We start from the raw sequence: 16125 nt of genomic DNA, 5'->3' as shown, positions 1-16125 counted from the left end.
GCCTCCATATACTCGCTAGCCTCTGCCATCGCTGGCGGAGATGCGCAACCCAGAGGACCTGTCCATCGAGCCCGAATACACTGTGTTTCTGCTCTCGATGGAATCGCTCGTGGTACACGTGGACTAACCGGCACGCTCGACATCATGGACACCCTGCGCCTCTGCGCAAACGTCGTACCTCTCAGTGGCCGCTCCTCCCCCGGATCCCGCAAATCACGATTTTGGACATCTTTCGCATCGCCGCCGCCGGTCAGCTCATTCAGCCCTTCGGATTCTGCGTCGGACTTACGGGTCGACTTCGAGCGGAGGACTACGAATCGCGTTCATACTTCATTGCATCCGCCTCATGAGCACGTCAGACGGACTCAGCACCTCCGGCGACCTCGTCTCGCTGGACATTGGCGTCTTCGCCAGGCTCCTTGGCTTTATGCGCGTGCGCCACACATACAGATGTGCTTTGTCGAGACGAGCAATGTACTGCCTGCACAGTGGGCGTACGAGAGCATGTCTATCGGTCCGGGCTTGCGCACGCCCGCGCGCCTGACGTCGACTCCCTTCCTTTGTCAGGCCGTTATGTCAATATGGGTGCTACGACCTACATGGTCCCGCGCACGGCGTGTGGTCGTTCTTGTGTGATCTGTGTTGGCATCGCGCCTATCGCGCCGCCCGCGTGTCGCTTCCGACTTCTCCTTCGAAGGCTTCGCCAGCCGGGAACTCACATTGGCTTACAAGCTTGCACGCGCACGTCGATTGGACGGACGAGATGGCCGACTTTTTAGGTGTTCCTTCTGTGTTCCTCTCGCGCACGTCATTCGTGAAGGACGGAGGACGAGCAGAATGTGTACTTCTGGAGGGAGTTGATAATGTTCAGTTAGCAATCTGAGAGGTATTACTGAATAAGAAGAACCACTGTTATCCTACTCAACGACGGTTACGATTATGAAGGGAAATGCTCCAGCCAGCTAGCATTAACTCGGCAATGCCCGACCTCAGCCGCTTCGAGCTCGAGGCAAGAGGCGCTCAAAACACGATATTCGGCATTCATAAAGAATTGAAGGCACGCGTGGGGGCTGATAAGTTGAGAGAAAACCGTTCAATTTCGTGGCAATGATGCAGCATGACGACAACGTGTGAGATATACATGTGCAGACCGTGAGTAAGTAGGATATATGAAGGCGATAGCGAGCTCGAGTACAAATGCAGGGCACGAGTGCGGCGGCGAGAAGGTTCTATGAGCCAATATCGTGAGTGCGTCTCGAGATGGATAGCGTGGATGACATACCGAAGGAACCACGCTAGGCGGGAACGGTGGCCGAGGGCGACGTCGAGGAGAAGAGGCGGGTCATGAGACTCCGGTGAGGGCCGGCGAGAAGGTCGTTGTCAGTGAGTGTACAAAAGCGAGAAGCGAAGGACGTACCGATCGATGAGGGCGATGAGCAGACGACGACGGCAGCACCGTCGCGCTCAGGTCTCCCGCGAACAAATCGTAGCAGGGCTGCCATTCCGGCGCGCCACTCAGCCACTAGTCCTCGCACCCGCCCAGATCTTGCAGGCATGGCGCGCGTCGGGGGCCGGCGGCAGGCGAGTGTGGGCTCGACGACACTGACATGGGGAGGGAGGTGAAGTCCCATCCATCCACCAGCACCGACGAGCTGCCACCCCACCTTGCCGCGGACGTACCCAACACCGTCGCAGTCATCGGGCTGTTGCAGGCGACGACGTTGACGGGGACCTTGATCGCTTTGATTCCACGAAGAAGAAGAAAACAAGAGAGGGCGGCCGGTATATATCCTTCTCGCCGCGTGACGTGACTTCAACAGTCACATCAGACGCGTGCGTCGCGTGTCGCGTTTGTTGATGGCACGTAACATCACGGTCACGGTTTGGGAAGTATATATGCCGGCCGCCCTTTCTTGCCTTCCCCTTCTTCGTGGAATCATAGCGATCAAGGTCTCCGTCAACGTCGTCGCCTGCAACAGCCCGACGACTGCGACGGTGTTGGGTACGTCCGCGGCAAGGTGGGGTGGTAGCTCGTCGGTGCTGGTGGATGGATGGGACTTCACCTCCCTCCCCATGTCAGTGTCGTCGAGCCCACACTCGCCTGCCGCCGGCCCCCGACGCGCGCCATGCCTGCAAGATCTGGGCGGGTGCGAGGACTAGTGGCTGAGTGGCGCGCCGGAATGGCAGCCCTGCTACGATTTGTTCGCGGGAGACCTGAGCGCGACGGTGCTGCCGTCGTCGTCTGCTCATCGCCCTCATCGATCGGTACGTCCTTCGCTTCTCGCTTTTGTACACTCACTGACAACGACCTTCTCGCCGCCTCTCTTCGGAGCCTCAAGACTTGCTTCCTCTTCTCGACCTCGCCTTCGACCACTGTCCCCGCCTAGCGTGGTTCCTTCGGTACGCCGTTCTCCTTCTTCTCGCTCATCGTCATCTGATCACTGACACGCTTCAAGATTATGTCGTCTCTGGTCGCTTTTACTTAGCCTTACCTACTACTTCGTCTTTGTTGTCACCTCGAGTCGTGCATACAGAATAGCGTACATGATTGCGCGTCAATCCATGCGTACTTGTCAACCTCATTGTTCTTCATCTTCGACATGTCCAACGGTAAGAAATATACATGGCAAGCTGCGGATATTCTGAGGAGTAGCTGCTTCGACTTGGTGAGCTTGAGCGACGCTTGCGCCTGGGAACTTCAATCGCAGTCTTGCAATATATTATATCGAGTAAAGGGACTTTGTACAAATCAAGACGGTCTACAGCGATGCATACATAAGAGGAGAAAGTATAGTACAGAGACTCGAGGATAGATAGTAAAATTGCGTAAGGAATAGCCGTCAATGTGTCGAGGAGAGATGCTTAGGAGAAGAAGCCGAGAAGATGGAAAGGCAGACGAATAGGCGCGCCCGAAAGGAGAGAATATCAAAGGCGCAGCTCCAATGGGCAACGAAGACGATGAGGCAAGGGGACGGCGCTCTTCATTCAGTGAACGTAGGTCGATGACCAGGCCAAGTAATGGGGAGCTTGTTGCCCTTGACGGCCTGTGTGAAGGATTAGTCTCTTCACGTCAAGGGTACAGTGGAACACACGCACTGCTGTCATAAGGCGGGTGTAGACATGTTCGTCTTCCTTCTTCCTCTTCTTCGCCGGCGGCTGAGTCATACGGACGGCGTTCTTGAGCTCGACAGGACGAGTGTCGCGAGCAACGGACGGAAGGTTGCGGTTCGTGGCGGTCTTGCTCGATGTCAGCACGACGCGCACGGGTGGGATGTTTGGCGGCGTCCACGTGGATGCTGTGACCGGGGCGGCGCTTTGAGCGACTGGGTTCGGAGTGAGAACGGCAGGCGCAGGTATCGGGGGAGCTGAGGAGATGTGAGCGCTCTACGCGTCGATGCCGTCTGGGGAGAAGGAAGACGTACCTTTGGTCTGCCACTTGAGTTCACCAGTGGCGATGAGCGTATGCACCCGAGCATGTTGCTCGCTAAGCGATACAAGTGAGTAAGGAGACGCGCGAGGAGTAGCCGAGTGAGACGCACTGCTGCCTCCACCCCTCGATAGCCGCGGGAAAGTAGCGCTCAAATTTCTCCCGTACCCAGCGCTCAACCCTTGCCGTACCGCCGCCATAGAGCTCCATCCATCCCACGAAGCCAAGGATGAGCTCGGCGTCTTCGACTGACTTGAACGGGATGTCCGAGTGAATGGCGAGGAAGGTAAGGAAAGGGAGGCTGGCGATGTTGCTCGCGATGTCCTGCAGAGCTTGGTCAGACCGCTGTGCGCCAATTTGCTACAGTGAGCGCACATACCTCTGCCATGCGGGCGGGAACCTTCTTCAAGAAGCAGATCCACACAACGGCCTCGCGAAACTGGAGCCGTCCGACAGCCTTGCATTCGTCCCAGACGACTGCATTGCTTATGGCGCCAGCAAAGGCGACTCTCGTGTCGGCGTCGTCGAGTGAGGAGAGAAGATCGGGCAGTCGGCCGAGTCTCGAGTCTGCCGTGACCTTGACGCACATCCAATGGCGACTGTGATCCTTCGCCGTCCGCCCATACTTGTAATTGGCTGGTGCGGTCGTGAGGCTCATGCTGAACCTACAGTGCTGAAAAACCATGAGATCGACAAAGATAAAGGTGGGAGAACGACTTACAGAAAGGGCGAGATGATAGCGCGGATGATATGGAGGAAAGGCGAGAGAGCTTGGGCGTCGCGATCTGGGCGAATGATCTCAGCCTCTCTCTCGAGTGGGACCCAAACGTACACGCACCAAGGCGGGATATAGGTAACGCTGGTGACGTTCGACTGCCCAAGCGCAGGTCGAGCTCGAGGAGCAGAGCTCGAATGGAAGCAAGAAGAGAGGAAGCACGACGAGTTTGAGCAGACTGCAGCCTTAATATCCGCCGACCCACGGCCCGGTGTCGCCGGGGATCGTCGGGAGTGTTTTTGACAAGCAGGTCACGCTTCTGAAGGCGAAGGCGCGCGCCTTTGAAGCAGCCACACCGACAGGAATACCCTGGCAGAGCCGAATAAGCTTGGAGTTTCCCAACGCTCGCAAGATACTTGGCGATGACTGCAAGACCGACAGCAGAAGGATCTGGCATTTCCAGGACGACGTGGTAACAGGTGGACACCCTCTGCACTTCGAGAAGTCGGAAGATAGAGTAGCAATAGGACCTCTGAATCACAGGAAGCGCTAGAGAGGGCAAATAGCAAATCGAGAGCAGGACTCTGAGAACATCGCGGACCATGCGTTCGAGTGGGCATCATTGACCAGCGCGACGAGTGCCAACGCGCCACGCGTCAAGTTGTGTGGCGCAGACCATCAGGACTCGGTGGTATCGCAATACAGACATGGAGATTTCGCGTGCCCTCGAGTCATCGGCTTGGATTACGCGTAGTTAGTGAATTACGACCTCTCATGTTGTTCGCGGCATCGACAGAGTCCAGTTACGAGCCCTCGAGAACCGTAGCTGAACTTGAAGGTCTGTTGAGTGGCCTCGTACAGAGATACGCAGCCCGCACCTTCCCCTCTGCATCAGGGACAGCTTGCGAGGTGCTGTGTGTTGCAAGCGGGTTGGTCAATTGCGTCGGAGACGAGTATCAGCGATCGGCACGGAGAGTAGACGGGCCTGGCGTCCATGATATGCGGCGGAAAAGCCTGTAGACGAGATATCTCAGCAACGACGAGGATCAGGACTTGACGAAGTGACTTACTTGATCTCCGCCTGCGTCTGCTTGTGTATAAGGCTGTCCCGCAAGATATAACGGTTGGACCGTCCCCGTAGGTGGTGAGGTGTATATCGACGTTCATCACGCTCAGTGCACACGAGCGTGAGCACCATGGTCGGATAGCGAAGCGCCCTTTGACCTGCGCGATGCGACAGACGAAATTTGAGCAAGACGCGTCAAGTTGATGGATGATATTGCCTGGATACGTGGAGTATATAAAAATGCAGACGTGGGCGTAGGTACGCGTTGAACATCGAGGGAGCAGTCATCGGACCAGTGACGGTTTATTCGAAGGGTCGACACGTTGAAAAGTTGAGGGGACGAATACATGGCTGAGGAACATGGAGTGCGACCAGCAGCGTTTGGGGTCAGCCTCTGCGTTCCAAGACGATCGATTCACGCACCAATGAGCCCGAAGCCCCAACCCGGGATCTACACGAATCCGAAATGTAGTAGACGATGGTCTCAAAGTATCGAGAAGAGACTCGTGGAGGTGGTAGCCGGCGCGGATCAAGATACTCGTGCAGCGTCGTGCGGGTCCGCGGAGGCTGCTTATGACGCCGCACCGAAACCAAGGCGAGCGCATCGATGTTGGCGAAGCGATGGCAGAGGCCATGTAGGCATAGTAGGCGCCGTCGACGCCGAGGGCGTAATCAAAGAGGCCAGGTCCGGGAGCAAAGGGATGATGAGAGTAGAGAACAGGGACGATGCGCGCTGCCGATCACATCGACCTCCTTACTCGAACTTCCCGGACCAGCTTTGGGCGACGTAGTGGGCTGCGCTCAACAGTAAGAAACCGTTCTTCGTCATCGTAGACTTCCCGAAGCTCAATGCCCGCTTGACTGCCCAATAATATAATATTTGTGCGGCTCAGTCGACGGAAGTGCCCTACGAGGTACAGTAATAAGCCAACAGTCCTGCCATCGTGTCTGGCTATTGTGTCTCGCAGCTCTCCCGTATTTCCTTGGGCTGCCTATAACCCTCTTTAGAGATGCGTGCTAAGCGCTGAACGTGGAGCTCGCTGGTGACTCGTGTGCATAATTGTGCGCCTCTTCCGGCGCCAACGCCGACTTCACACCCATGATTCAAATTATATCTCATGACCCCGAGACGGTATATTGAAGATGGATATCTATACCACTGAACCCAAAGCTACCTATACATCCTCGCAGAGGCAGGTGATAACGAGGACATTCATGACCTGAAGCGCGTCCATCCCAGGCTGTCGGGAAGTGTTATCGCATACAGCGCAGTCAAAGCAGCTCGAGGTGCTACATTTCGATAAATTTAGTTACGAGGGACCGAGAGACCAGAAAACGAGGCGACGTACCGGCAGGTTGAGGTACACAGCGCCGAAATCGAAACTGTCCGCGTTCATGCTGCTTGGTCCACCTTCAGCGTGTGATACAGTCGGTGTCGACGGCGACGGAGACGTAGATGGTGCCGGGCCAGCGGTGGCAGAGGGGGGTACAATAGCAGGACCAGCGATAGGGAGATGAGCAAATGAAGGGGTGGAGCTAGCGGAAGCCGCCAGAGCGGCTGATGAAGTGTTGATTAGCCAGGACACTGCAAGGACCAAGATCATAGCGCACCGTCCCGTTGCCACTGAAGCTTCCCATCCAGCGCGCGAAGGTGCGCTTGTTGTTGGCTGTGCTGACATGAGCCCCTGTGATGAGGTCGAGAAAGAACGACGCACTGAACCCTCCATCCCACGATGGCTGCCGGGAGGTACCACTCGAACGTCTTCTTGACCCATTTGCGAGCATCAGACATGCCGCCGCCATAGAGCGCCATCCAGCCAACGAAGATGTAGAAGAACCTGGCATCCTCGAGTTTCTTGATCCTCAGGCCAGCCCGGATGCCCACCAAGGCCAGGAACGTGAGGTCGGCGATGTTGTCGGCGATGTCCTGCGATGTCCGATCGTCAAATCGCGCCACACATACTTCAACTTGGTACTCACGGCGCCCATCCTCGCGCAAGGGTTCTTCTGTAGACAGGTCCGCAGGGCGCCGGAACGTAGCACCTGCTTGCCAAAGTCCTGGAGTTCCAGCTTCTTGGTACTATCGCGCCTGTCGGCGATGAAAGCGTTCATGACATCGGTATCGATGAGCTCTCCGCGCGTAGTCGCTGTCGGATTGCCGACGGCGAGGGTCGCCAGACCCATCCGGTAGAGGCTGTACTCCTTGGGCGAAGCTCCGATACCATTGCGAACCGGATATGCAGAGGTCATTGTGTGCTGTCAACTGAAGGCAAACATTGTAAGGGAAACGAGATGACATCTGGAAGTACCTTACCAAGGGCGAGATGAACACGCTTGCGTTGAAGAGGAATGAAGGCGGGTGTCGCTATCTGGGCGCGTATAAGCCTCGCAAGTCGGGTGACACTGGTGGTCGAGACGTACTGATACGGAAAGGTGGGTAGCGCTTGGAATGCCCGGAAGTCTGCGACCTGACGCAGGCCCGCAAAGCAGGTTCTGGGGAGGGAGGGACGCAAAGAGAGGGAGGACGAGATTGGGCCGCCTCGAGTTGATGGACGGGCCGCTCCGCTGTCCGGTGTCGCCGAAGATCTTCGAGAGCTTATGTGACAGGCGAGTCCGTCTTCTGACGTGGAGGACGCGCCGCGCGGTCAATCTAGTGTCGACGAAGACTGGACTCTAAAGCCGGAGAAGAGGCCGTCTGCGGATCCCGAGGTGCGCATCCACCGCGGTCATAATGAGCACCGAGATGGGTGGTAGACGACGTGTTCGGTGAGCCTGAATAGCGAGTACGCGAACTTGACGCAGCGAGGCGCGAGGGGGAGGCAATGCCCAAGGTCTAGGCGAAAACGCAGGATCTGCGCGAGGCTCAATAGCATCGATGCGCACAGCGCAGCCATGACGTGTTTTCGGCAGGCGGACGCAGTCATGTAGCAGGATGCGACGGAAGCCGAACATTTGGCACTAATAACGGAAAAGGCGACGATCCAAGGGTGGGCAGGAGATAGTTGACGTGGAGTGCTTTTCGAGATACGCAACTGGCTGTTGTCCAAGCGAAAGGACTCTTCGGCGGACTAGTGGATCGCGTAAGAGGCAGCATGCCGGACATCGAAGCGAATGAAGGAGATGGGCCTGCCGTCGAAGAGATGCGTGAGAGAAGCTTGAACAGACGAATGTGCTGTATGTCTGCGAGTCGAGCATGAGCTTCGAGACAGGACAAGAGAGCGAGGACGTCCATATATTTTCCATTCAACGGCAAAGGAAGCATGGCATGCGGATCGAGGATTCAGCTCCGGTTCGATGGGGTGAGGGTTGCAAGCCAGGGTATGTAGAAATGGTTGGAGCCGGCCGATGATCAATGTCGGGCGGCGGCGTTTCCCGCCGGGGTCGGCAATCAAACCGGTGTCTGCCACTTTGGGACTGCCATTGTTCCCGATTGGGAGATTAGCGTACGTCCGGCCTTCCTCTCTTTTACTACAAACTCATGCATCCAGTCCCCTTCGAATCGCAGGGGACAGAGGTGTATAGGTGCGCCTATAAATCTGAGGTATAACTGGGGCGCATACTCACCTCTTGACGCCCACATTGCCAAATTATGGGTGGCGAGTGCACCGCCACCTGAATATCCATCAACAAACAAACTTGCTGCACGTGGTCCCATCACGAGCGGACAGCCACCGTCGAGAAGTATATAAGGCATCGTCCCTTGTCCTCTTACTTCGTGGAAACCAGTGCGTACAAGATCTCCGTGGACGGCGGCCCGCTTGTTACATACAGCGACGCCCGAGGCGGCGTCGAGACAGTCGGGGGCTAGGTGGCGGATATCTCGCGGGTCCGGCGGGGGTTGGGGTTCGCCTCAGTCCGTTGTCCGTAGGGATCCGATTCCCGCCTGCCTTGGGGCACTCGACGAGCGCTTAGCCTGCAAGTCTGGGCGGCGCGATGGATCTAGCGGTTGTGAGCGAGTCCGATGGCCGCCCTGCTGCGCGTGTCGAGGCATTCCTGAACTTGTCCGCCCGCTCGCCTTTGGCGATAGCGTGCGGACGACCGGGGAGGAGGAGGGCGCCGCTTCGGGAGGGGCTCGCCTGGTTCGTGTTGTCGTCCTTCGCTCCTTGCGTGACATTGACGCCTCCCTCTAGATCGCCGAGCATCAAGAACCTCAATATTTCGCTGGCCGTCGCCTTTCGTCGGAACTCGCCCAGCGCGGGCACCTCGGTACGTCTTCCTGCTGTCGGTTGTTGGATCCCGCTCATCGTCCCCCGCGTTCAGGACCCTCATCTCGTCGTGGCCGTTCTCGCCTTGGCCGCTCTCTTGCTCGCTGTCGTCCACTGATTCTGTGTATCATTACTTACTACTTGCGATATTGATCCTGCTGTCTCGTACCTTGCTGTGTATCGTCTCTGTGCTAAGTATCGTGTTCGCAATGGATAAGCTTCCATATCCTCTCGCCCCTGCCCGCGTTCGATTACAATTCTGTGTTCCCGTCTTCGTCCTCAAGTCAATCGCAGTCTTGATAAGTAAGTAGTACGTCGACAAGCGTCCGGCATGAGTTGGCAAGAGGAGCTGCGCCTCCTTCAAGGATTGCGCACCGTCCGCGACGACGGTATCATTCGTGCAAACGAAGGTACCAGCCCTCCGCTTCTCGTAGCGTGTGAGCTGTCGTCTTTGTTAGCGCCTCTCACAATGCGCGTCACAGGAAAAGTGGGTAAGGTACCCAGGTTCGATCCTGGTTGAACCGTCTCTCGGCATCACGGTCGATTGTGCGGGTGGTAGGAAAGTTGGCCGACCTCAGTCGCGTCGTGGAGTCTCGGACTTGTATGCTCGTCGATGGTCTTGAACTTGGCGCGACGTGACCCGCGGCTGGCGAGCACGAACGCAGCGTGATGACAGTTCCGTCGCGTGTATAATCGAGAAAGATGCGGGAAGGTACCATAGCCTGCAATGGAGAGTTAGCAAAACAATGGCCATGCGACTAGCGGCAGACCATACCTGCTTCCCGAAAAAAACGCAACGACGTCGGCCGCTTGTGAAGCGCGCGGTCTTCAGAGAACATGCACCGCCGAGGGCTCGTGGCTCTCCCATCGGCATGGACACTTGCTCGTCCGGTAGGAGCTGCATGACAATGATCGAGCGACGCGGCCTAGCCTGCCGACGAGCGTTCACCCGATGTGTTGATCGTATCGACTTCAGATGAGCACGGTTCGCGGGCAATGTGTAAGGAGTCATCAAGAGCATGGTGATGTATTGCTGGGAATACACGAGTACACGGGTCGTAGAAAGAGGGCAGAAGTACGCGTTCCGAGGTCGGGGGAGAAGTGATCTTCTACTGCTGACGGTTAACTCCCAATGTCGGTTGGTTGATGCGTCGAGGGGCTTCAGATACCACTCTAGGATATAAGCGGCAGCGTCTGGAGAGGGGAGCGGGTAATCGCGGTCAGTCTCTGTATCACGGGGAGTTCAAATCCACGCACCAACGTTCCCGAATCCCAGATACAGCGGGCGCCGAGCGCGATACTTGAGATCTGCATGTCAGAATTGCAGCACGCAGGGTCCAGTCCTAGCAACGAGACTCCAGATTAGAGAGATGGCAGAGCGCGTTGGTCGAGACTTGGGCAGCATCGTGCGGTCCGCGACAATCTTGCGGAAGCTTGCTACGGTGTCGCAAGACGAGTGCGTAGACGATGCCGCGCACATATCATGAAGACGTAAGAGACGCTGTCGACGTCGAGAGCGCCGTCAGGGAGGCCGGGTTCGGAGAACGAGCCAAGGGATGATGAGGGTAGAGAACAAGGTCGATGCGCGCTGCCGATCACATCAACCTGCTTACTTCCCTCCCCCACACCGACCAGCTGGGGCGATGCAGTAGGCGCCGATAGACCGACAGCAAGAAAATACTCTACATCGACGTCGCCCTCTTGAAGCTCGATATATCTGCCTCACTTCGTGATTCTCGTGCGGTTTGGTCGAGACTCGATAGAGAAGTGCATCAAGACCGCGCCGCAATTCGCCAATGCTCATGCCTCGTATCTGGCTATTGGTCTCGCTGCTTCCCCGGCTCTCTCCCTCTGTGCTGCCTATGAATCTTCAGAGGTGCGTACATAGCGCCGAACGACCTCGTTGACTGATTTAAGGCCACGCCTCTGCGCCTCTTCCATGCCAACAAGGTCCAGCTCTGTACCGAACTGTAAGCCATCTCGGAACCATTCATCCATCCCGAAAGCAATGATGCCCGCAGCCCTCGTATACTCTGTCTCCGGCGCCTATGTAGTAGGCACATAATCAGGGCTGTGTCTTTCTTCACGATCATGGCTCGCCTCAACTGCCTCGCAACAATCGCATCTCAACCTGCCGGAAACCATTCAAGGCCAGTTGTCTCTGTTTAACCTCTTTAGTTAATGCGTGAGCGCTTTCGTGTGGAGCGCTGAGCCCTCGAATATCCAAACTTGGTGTTTGCACGAGATCATGCCGAAGGGTGCACAAAGATCGTACTGCAGGTGAGTTGCTTCTCTTCCTCCCAGACCAATCACTCAGAATCTCTTACACCAACAGAAGCCGCGTGTACGACCAAAATATCTACTATAACAAGTGAATATCAACTGCCACGTCCCCTCTTCAGATCAGGTCTCAGCGGTCGTCCCGCCATGCTCGTACCTCTACACATGACCTTTCTAGTGGCAGGGCATATTCGCCACCGTCGCGCAGATCTTAGGCCGACGAGTCTGCGGCTGTGGCATCTGCCCTTGTCTTGCGAAATGGATGGGTGCATCGACCTTACACCGCTTTCCTTGTGGCGCGCCCTGCGGTCCGTGCGCATGTTTGGCCCGTGGCAATCATGTGATCAGAATATAACGCGTTGTCGCTCGAGCTCTCGTTGTCACCTACCACCACCATCTCACCGCGCGCGATCCTTCCTCAGCCTTCCGAATCATGGCCTCTTACCCTCCGCCCATCGTCGCCGCCACCGACATCGAACTTTTCAACAATATCGCGTTCCCGGGACGCGGGGCGTCGTCTGGCGTGTTGACGTCGGCCGAGGAGCAGGAACTCGTTGACTTGCTCGAGAGAACGCTTACAAGGGTCCCGTTGGATGACTCAGCGTATGTCTCCTCCGCCTGCCCCGTGTTCGTCGTCGCTGATTTTGTCTGCAGTGTACCCACGCGACAACTCCCTCACCCCAGGTCACCACCGTTCTACACGTTGAATCCCGCGTCGCCCTTTGCATCGGGCAAACCCCCGATCGTCGAGCGCTTCACGGACCTGCTACCATACCACAACCCCCATAGCGCCCCGAGCAGGACCGCCTCCTTCGCACTCACCACCTCCATGACCGACCTCGCGACCTTTTATGAGCTTCCAGACTCTGTCACCGTCCCCGCGTTTACCGTTGCCGATGACGGTGCGCTCTGCTGCGTCGCGATATCCGGCACGGAGCTGTGCAGGCAGGAGGTCTTTGCTCTCTTCGATGACGAGTCCCCGAATTACTGCTCGCACGTTGCAGTCGGGCAGCGTGCCTGCCCTTGGGTGGGGTGCGGTCTCTGCGTGCCCGACGCGGAGGCCGAACGTCTTGGACCACATGCGACCGTGAAGATGCTCGAGATGCACCTCATCATTGACCACTATATGGGTGTTCCCAGGTGTAAACTCTGCGGGCTTGATCTGCGCCAGATGCCGGGGCTTGAGTCTTGTCCACCGTATACCTTCCCTTTGGCTCCCCACTATATTTCCGGGTGTTGTCTTGGTCTGGCGAAGCACGCGATTGAGATGGGCCTGCCGGTCCCGACGCTGCCCATGGGTCAGTGTAATATGTAGACTCTGATACCTACTAGCTATGTAAGTATGCTCTTGATATGACTTTATGTTCTATGCGGATTGAGGGGGGCTGGAAAATCAGTTGGAACGTCGTGGGATATTCGACGTATGTCAGATTCGTAATCTGGAACGCGGAGATCACCGTTGGTCGCGTCGCGGCATGAAGCGCCGATCAAAACTTTCCCAACTCACCTCTTGCGCTCATGCTTCGACGTCCGCTGGCCCTGTCTCCACATCTACCATGAATGTTGCCTGCATGCATGTAGCCCACCCTGCATACTCAGTTCTCCGCGTCTCATTCTGTCCGATAGCGCCGAAGGGGCTCGCAGCTTGTGGCTACACGCTCTGGCCGACGCCTCGCTTCGCGTGCGACCATGTAGTCTCTCGAGCGAAACAAGCATTTGGCATCTGCTACGCTGCACCAACCATAAGAGACGCTATCTCTCAGCCGGACAGTTCTCGGACAACAACATGAATACTCCCAACGGTCACAAACGCAAGGTCCGTAAATGCAACGCACCGGCCATTGTGCCTAAAATGGTCATAGTCCGTGCCTCCGTTTTTGCTTCCGGCCAATCCATTGATTAGTTTTGTTCAGGGTCCACTCCGAGCGTGTAGTTTTGTCGTTGCCGATCGTGTTTATGTCGGGGGTACAAAAGGCGAGAGGACGTCGAGACGCGACGCCAACTTCATTCTCCCTACTTCGAAGCGTGATGTCTGTAACCTCGGTCGCGTTCATGCACAATGCGCACGCTCAGGAGCGCGAGCAGGTTGTTCTGCCCTCGATTGAGGGCCTATTGGCTGCCGCGCCTTTGATTTCGTCTCTCGGCGACGCGCTTGACCGGCTGCGTCTCAACACGCCGAAATGGAGGGTTCCGTATCCGCAAATTCGACGGTGAGTTACTCTGGTATCACTGTATCTCAGTCTGACAATTTAACAATTACCAGGATTCCACCTGAGGCGGCACCGTTTGTGCAACCCCGACCATTCGACGTCTTCCTTGCATCGCGGCCGACTGCCATCGATGCGTCCTACTTTCAAGAGCCTCGCGATCTGGGCATCTTGGCGCTGCCGCAGACGTCTCCCTGCAACACCGTCCACCTCGCCGGTGTCCCCATGCAACATATTCTGCGCCTGTACGAGCTATCTTGGGACGACGTGAGGCCCACCTTCGCCATCCCCCAGTCTCAGAGCGAGGTCGTCTGCCGCGCCATTTTTCCCAGCGGCCGCCGATGCACAGAAACCATTCAGCAGCACTGCCGGGGCGACTCTCATTACAAGGTGCACGTTGGCCTCCATCAACGTCGGTGCCTTTGGGAAGGCTGCGCGTTCACGATACCGGACGACGCCGCTCGGCAGCGCTCTCCTGAATCGGTTACAACGATCCTGATGGTTCACATGGTCCTCGCGCACTTCCAGTTCGGCACTCGGTGCCCTCTTTGTGACAATGTCGTTCCAACTTCCGGCGTCTCCTTTCCGATGGCCCATCCGCTGCTGGAGCACTATCAAACCGGGTGGTGCGTCGGACTGGCGCGGCGCGCGCTTACACTAGGGCGGCCTGTTCCTCGACCTAAGCTTGTCCACGTCGCTCGTCCTCTTCCGCCTCCGCCACCGAACATGCAGCACGCGGCATTCTCTACAACGGTCCAAGCTTGATTCAAAGTGCCCCGATTCATCAAGTTCTTCGTATACGTACCGCGATGCTCCCGTCTACAATATAACTACTGTTGCTGTAATCAATCCGCTTCCTGACTTTCGCTCGCCACTGCCCCTCGAATGTGGTTCGAGTTCTCGCTTGCATGAGAAGGTCGATGTTCGTGCCGAACATGCGACCTCAATTTCCGATACGCTACGTATATGACAGGCTCAGGCTTCATTCCGAAGGCTTACGCGTCGACGGTCAAGCTTTCGACAGACAAAGGCGCAGTTAGGGGGCGGCGTCTCCACCGCTTCGTATCGGCGTTCAGCTATCCTCGAATTAGTACAAACGCGCGACTGTCGAGAGTCCCGGCGATCCCGTTCGACATCACACTCCGACGCCACCCCTTTGAGGTGTATATATCCGAGGCAAACATACGCAGTGATCTCGCCGAGGCTCGTCACTAACAAACACGCTCGCTGGGTACAAAAGGTGAGTGCTCCTGATCCAAGAGTCCCTCCAGCCATCCATACCGCACTTCACGCGACGAGCGTGGAATCCTCTCCAAGGGAAACGTACTAGCTCTGGTCATGCAACGCGCACACGTCTTCTACCCCGGGCCGCCTCCCTCAAGCGCCGCTGGAGCGAGACCGCTTCCCCAGTTCGCGCCTATGGTGAACACTTCAGAAGGCGCTATCTCGCAGGCCAGCCACTGGACGCCTTTACCGCCTCCTCCGACGCCTACCGTCCCTACGATGCCGTCCGCCAAGCCCGTTGACGCGTCTTCCGCCTCCAGCCGCGGCCGGTATCCGGTCTTTTATATCTCCCCCGTGGTCGAAGATATGCCTTGCAAGGCCCTCCGCCCCGACGGACAGCACTGCTCAGTTGCGATCAAGGATCACTGCAAGGGGTGGGGCAAGGTCGCAAAGCACCACGCCCTTGCCTTCAGCACGCACGTCGTCCATGGACAGCGATACTGTCCATGGGCTGGCTGTGGATTTGTATTCCACAGCGAGGAGGCGGAGAGGCTCGGGCAGCTGCTTATGAAGCTTCTGCTCGATAAACATGTCCACGCCGAGCACTTCAAGGCTATGCAGTTCGAACGTCACATTGTGTTCACGCATTGAAGCGTTCACCGTTCTTTCGCTCCACTGTTCTTGTCACGATATGTGTGCTATAGATCGAGTTATTCATGGATTATGTTTCCTTGTTATGCGTTTCCCAGCGATCCACTTATGTCGCTAGGGAAATCGTGATTTCTTCGAAGTTGAACTTGTCTCGCACGTGAGTTGGGCGTGACCGTTTCGTCGGTGTTTTCCGCGTCGCTTTCGACCGGCCCGGATTGACGTGCACAACCTGGCTCCCACCATACACGCAGGCAGGACCTGCAGCCCCGCGCGTCTATACGCAGTGCAATAGATCAAGCAAACATGCATAATTCTACCCTCTGCCCTCTGCCCCTGCCCTTCGCGGCACA

General features: G+C 56.8%; 7 protein-coding genes across 7 annotated transcripts; 2 read left to right on the top strand and 5 right to left on the bottom strand.

Annotated features, from left to right (window-relative positions):
• Nucleotides 1–1057: 1057 nt before the first annotated feature.
• SCHCODRAFT_02574266 (uncharacterized protein) lies at nucleotides 1058–2047 on the bottom strand. The gene is made up of 3 exons (XM_050343864.1): nucleotides 1997–2047; nucleotides 1283–1728; nucleotides 1058–1229 (listed from the first exon to the last, which is right to left on the bottom strand). The coding sequence occupies exon 2, from the start codon at nucleotides 1629–1631 to the stop codon at nucleotides 1296–1298; it is 336 nt and encodes a 111-aa protein (XP_050200330.1). The 5' UTR covers nucleotides 1632–1728; nucleotides 1997–2047; the 3' UTR covers nucleotides 1058–1229; nucleotides 1283–1295.
• Nucleotides 2048–2126: 79 nt separating this feature from the next.
• Nucleotides 2127–2387, top strand: SCHCODRAFT_02498314 (uncharacterized protein; the record flags this gene model as incomplete). Its single annotated transcript, XM_050343072.1, has 1 exon — nucleotides 2127–2387. One exon carries the CDS (start codon nucleotides 2127–2129, stop codon nucleotides 2385–2387), a length of 261 nt encoding a protein of 86 aa, XP_050200329.1.
• A 316-nt stretch (nucleotides 2388–2703) lies between these two features.
• SCHCODRAFT_0254857 (uncharacterized protein) lies at nucleotides 2704–5340 on the bottom strand (the record flags this gene model as incomplete). Its single annotated transcript, XM_003036356.1, has 10 exons — nucleotides 2704–3044; nucleotides 3097–3365; nucleotides 3423–3484; nucleotides 3540–3751; nucleotides 3807–4092; nucleotides 4149–4212; nucleotides 4266–4300; nucleotides 4408–4568; nucleotides 5021–5054; nucleotides 5213–5340. The coding sequence occupies 10 exons, from the start codon at nucleotides 5338–5340 to the stop codon at nucleotides 2982–2984; spliced, it is 1314 nt and encodes a 437-aa protein (XP_003036402.1). The 3' UTR covers nucleotides 2704–2981.
• Nucleotides 5341–6480: 1140 nt separating this feature from the next.
• Nucleotides 6481–7458, bottom strand: SCHCODRAFT_02699829 (uncharacterized protein; the record flags this gene model as incomplete). The annotated part of the gene is made up of 5 exons (XM_003036355.2): nucleotides 6481–6498; nucleotides 6558–6766; nucleotides 6820–6875; nucleotides 6924–7135; nucleotides 7189–7458. The coding sequence occupies 5 exons, from the start codon at nucleotides 7456–7458 to the stop codon at nucleotides 6481–6483; spliced, it is 765 nt and encodes a 254-aa protein (XP_003036401.1).
• A 1658-nt stretch (nucleotides 7459–9116) lies between these two features.
• On the bottom strand, nucleotides 9117–9389 carry SCHCODRAFT_02467099 (uncharacterized protein; the record flags this gene model as incomplete). Its single annotated transcript, XM_050342664.1, has 2 exons — nucleotides 9117–9284; nucleotides 9327–9389. Coding segments are annotated over 2 exons (231 nt in total), but the record flags the coding sequence as incomplete, so codon positions are not given.
• Nucleotides 9390–9707: 318 nt separating this feature from the next.
• On the bottom strand, nucleotides 9708–10617 carry SCHCODRAFT_02245539 (uncharacterized protein). The gene is made up of 2 exons (XM_050342182.1): nucleotides 10189–10617; nucleotides 9708–10135 (listed from the first exon to the last, which is right to left on the bottom strand). Exons 1-2 carry the CDS (start codon nucleotides 10432–10434, stop codon nucleotides 9890–9892), a joined length of 492 nt encoding a protein of 163 aa, XP_050200327.1. The 5' UTR covers nucleotides 10435–10617; the 3' UTR covers nucleotides 9708–9889.
• A 1509-nt stretch (nucleotides 10618–12126) lies between these two features.
• SCHCODRAFT_02497796 (uncharacterized protein) lies at nucleotides 12127–15775 on the top strand (the record flags this gene model as incomplete). Its single annotated transcript, XM_003037719.2, has 6 exons — nucleotides 12127–12991; nucleotides 13457–13554; nucleotides 13607–13723; nucleotides 13767–13903; nucleotides 13957–14526; nucleotides 15172–15775. 6 exons carry the CDS (start codon nucleotides 12127–12129, stop codon nucleotides 15773–15775), a joined length of 2391 nt encoding a protein of 796 aa, XP_003037765.1.
• Nucleotides 15776–16125: the final 350 nt, after the last annotated feature.

This window comes from Schizophyllum commune, assembly GCF_000143185.2.
Source record: "Schizophyllum commune H4-8 unplaced genomic scaffold SCHCOscaffold_5, whole genome shotgun sequence".
In the NCBI taxonomy this organism is placed as follows: Eukaryota; Fungi; Basidiomycota; class Agaricomycetes; order Agaricales; family Schizophyllaceae; genus Schizophyllum; species Schizophyllum commune.
Note: the sequence above shows the minus strand (reverse complement) of the source record. Positions and strands in the feature narration are given on the sequence as shown.

Coding starts and splice junctions, on each gene's coding strand:
- SCHCODRAFT_02574266 (XM_050343864.1), bottom strand. CDS start 1,631: ATGGGACTTCACCTCCCTCCCCATGTCAGTGTCGTCGAGCCCACACTC.
- SCHCODRAFT_02245539 (XM_050342182.1), bottom strand. CDS start 10,434: ATGCTCTTGATGACTCCTTACACATTGCCCGCGAACCGTGCTCATCTG. Junction 10,136..10,188: donor GCGTTTTTTTCGGGAAGCAG/GTATGGTCTGCC, acceptor TCTCCATTGCAG/GCTATGGTACCTTCCCGCAT.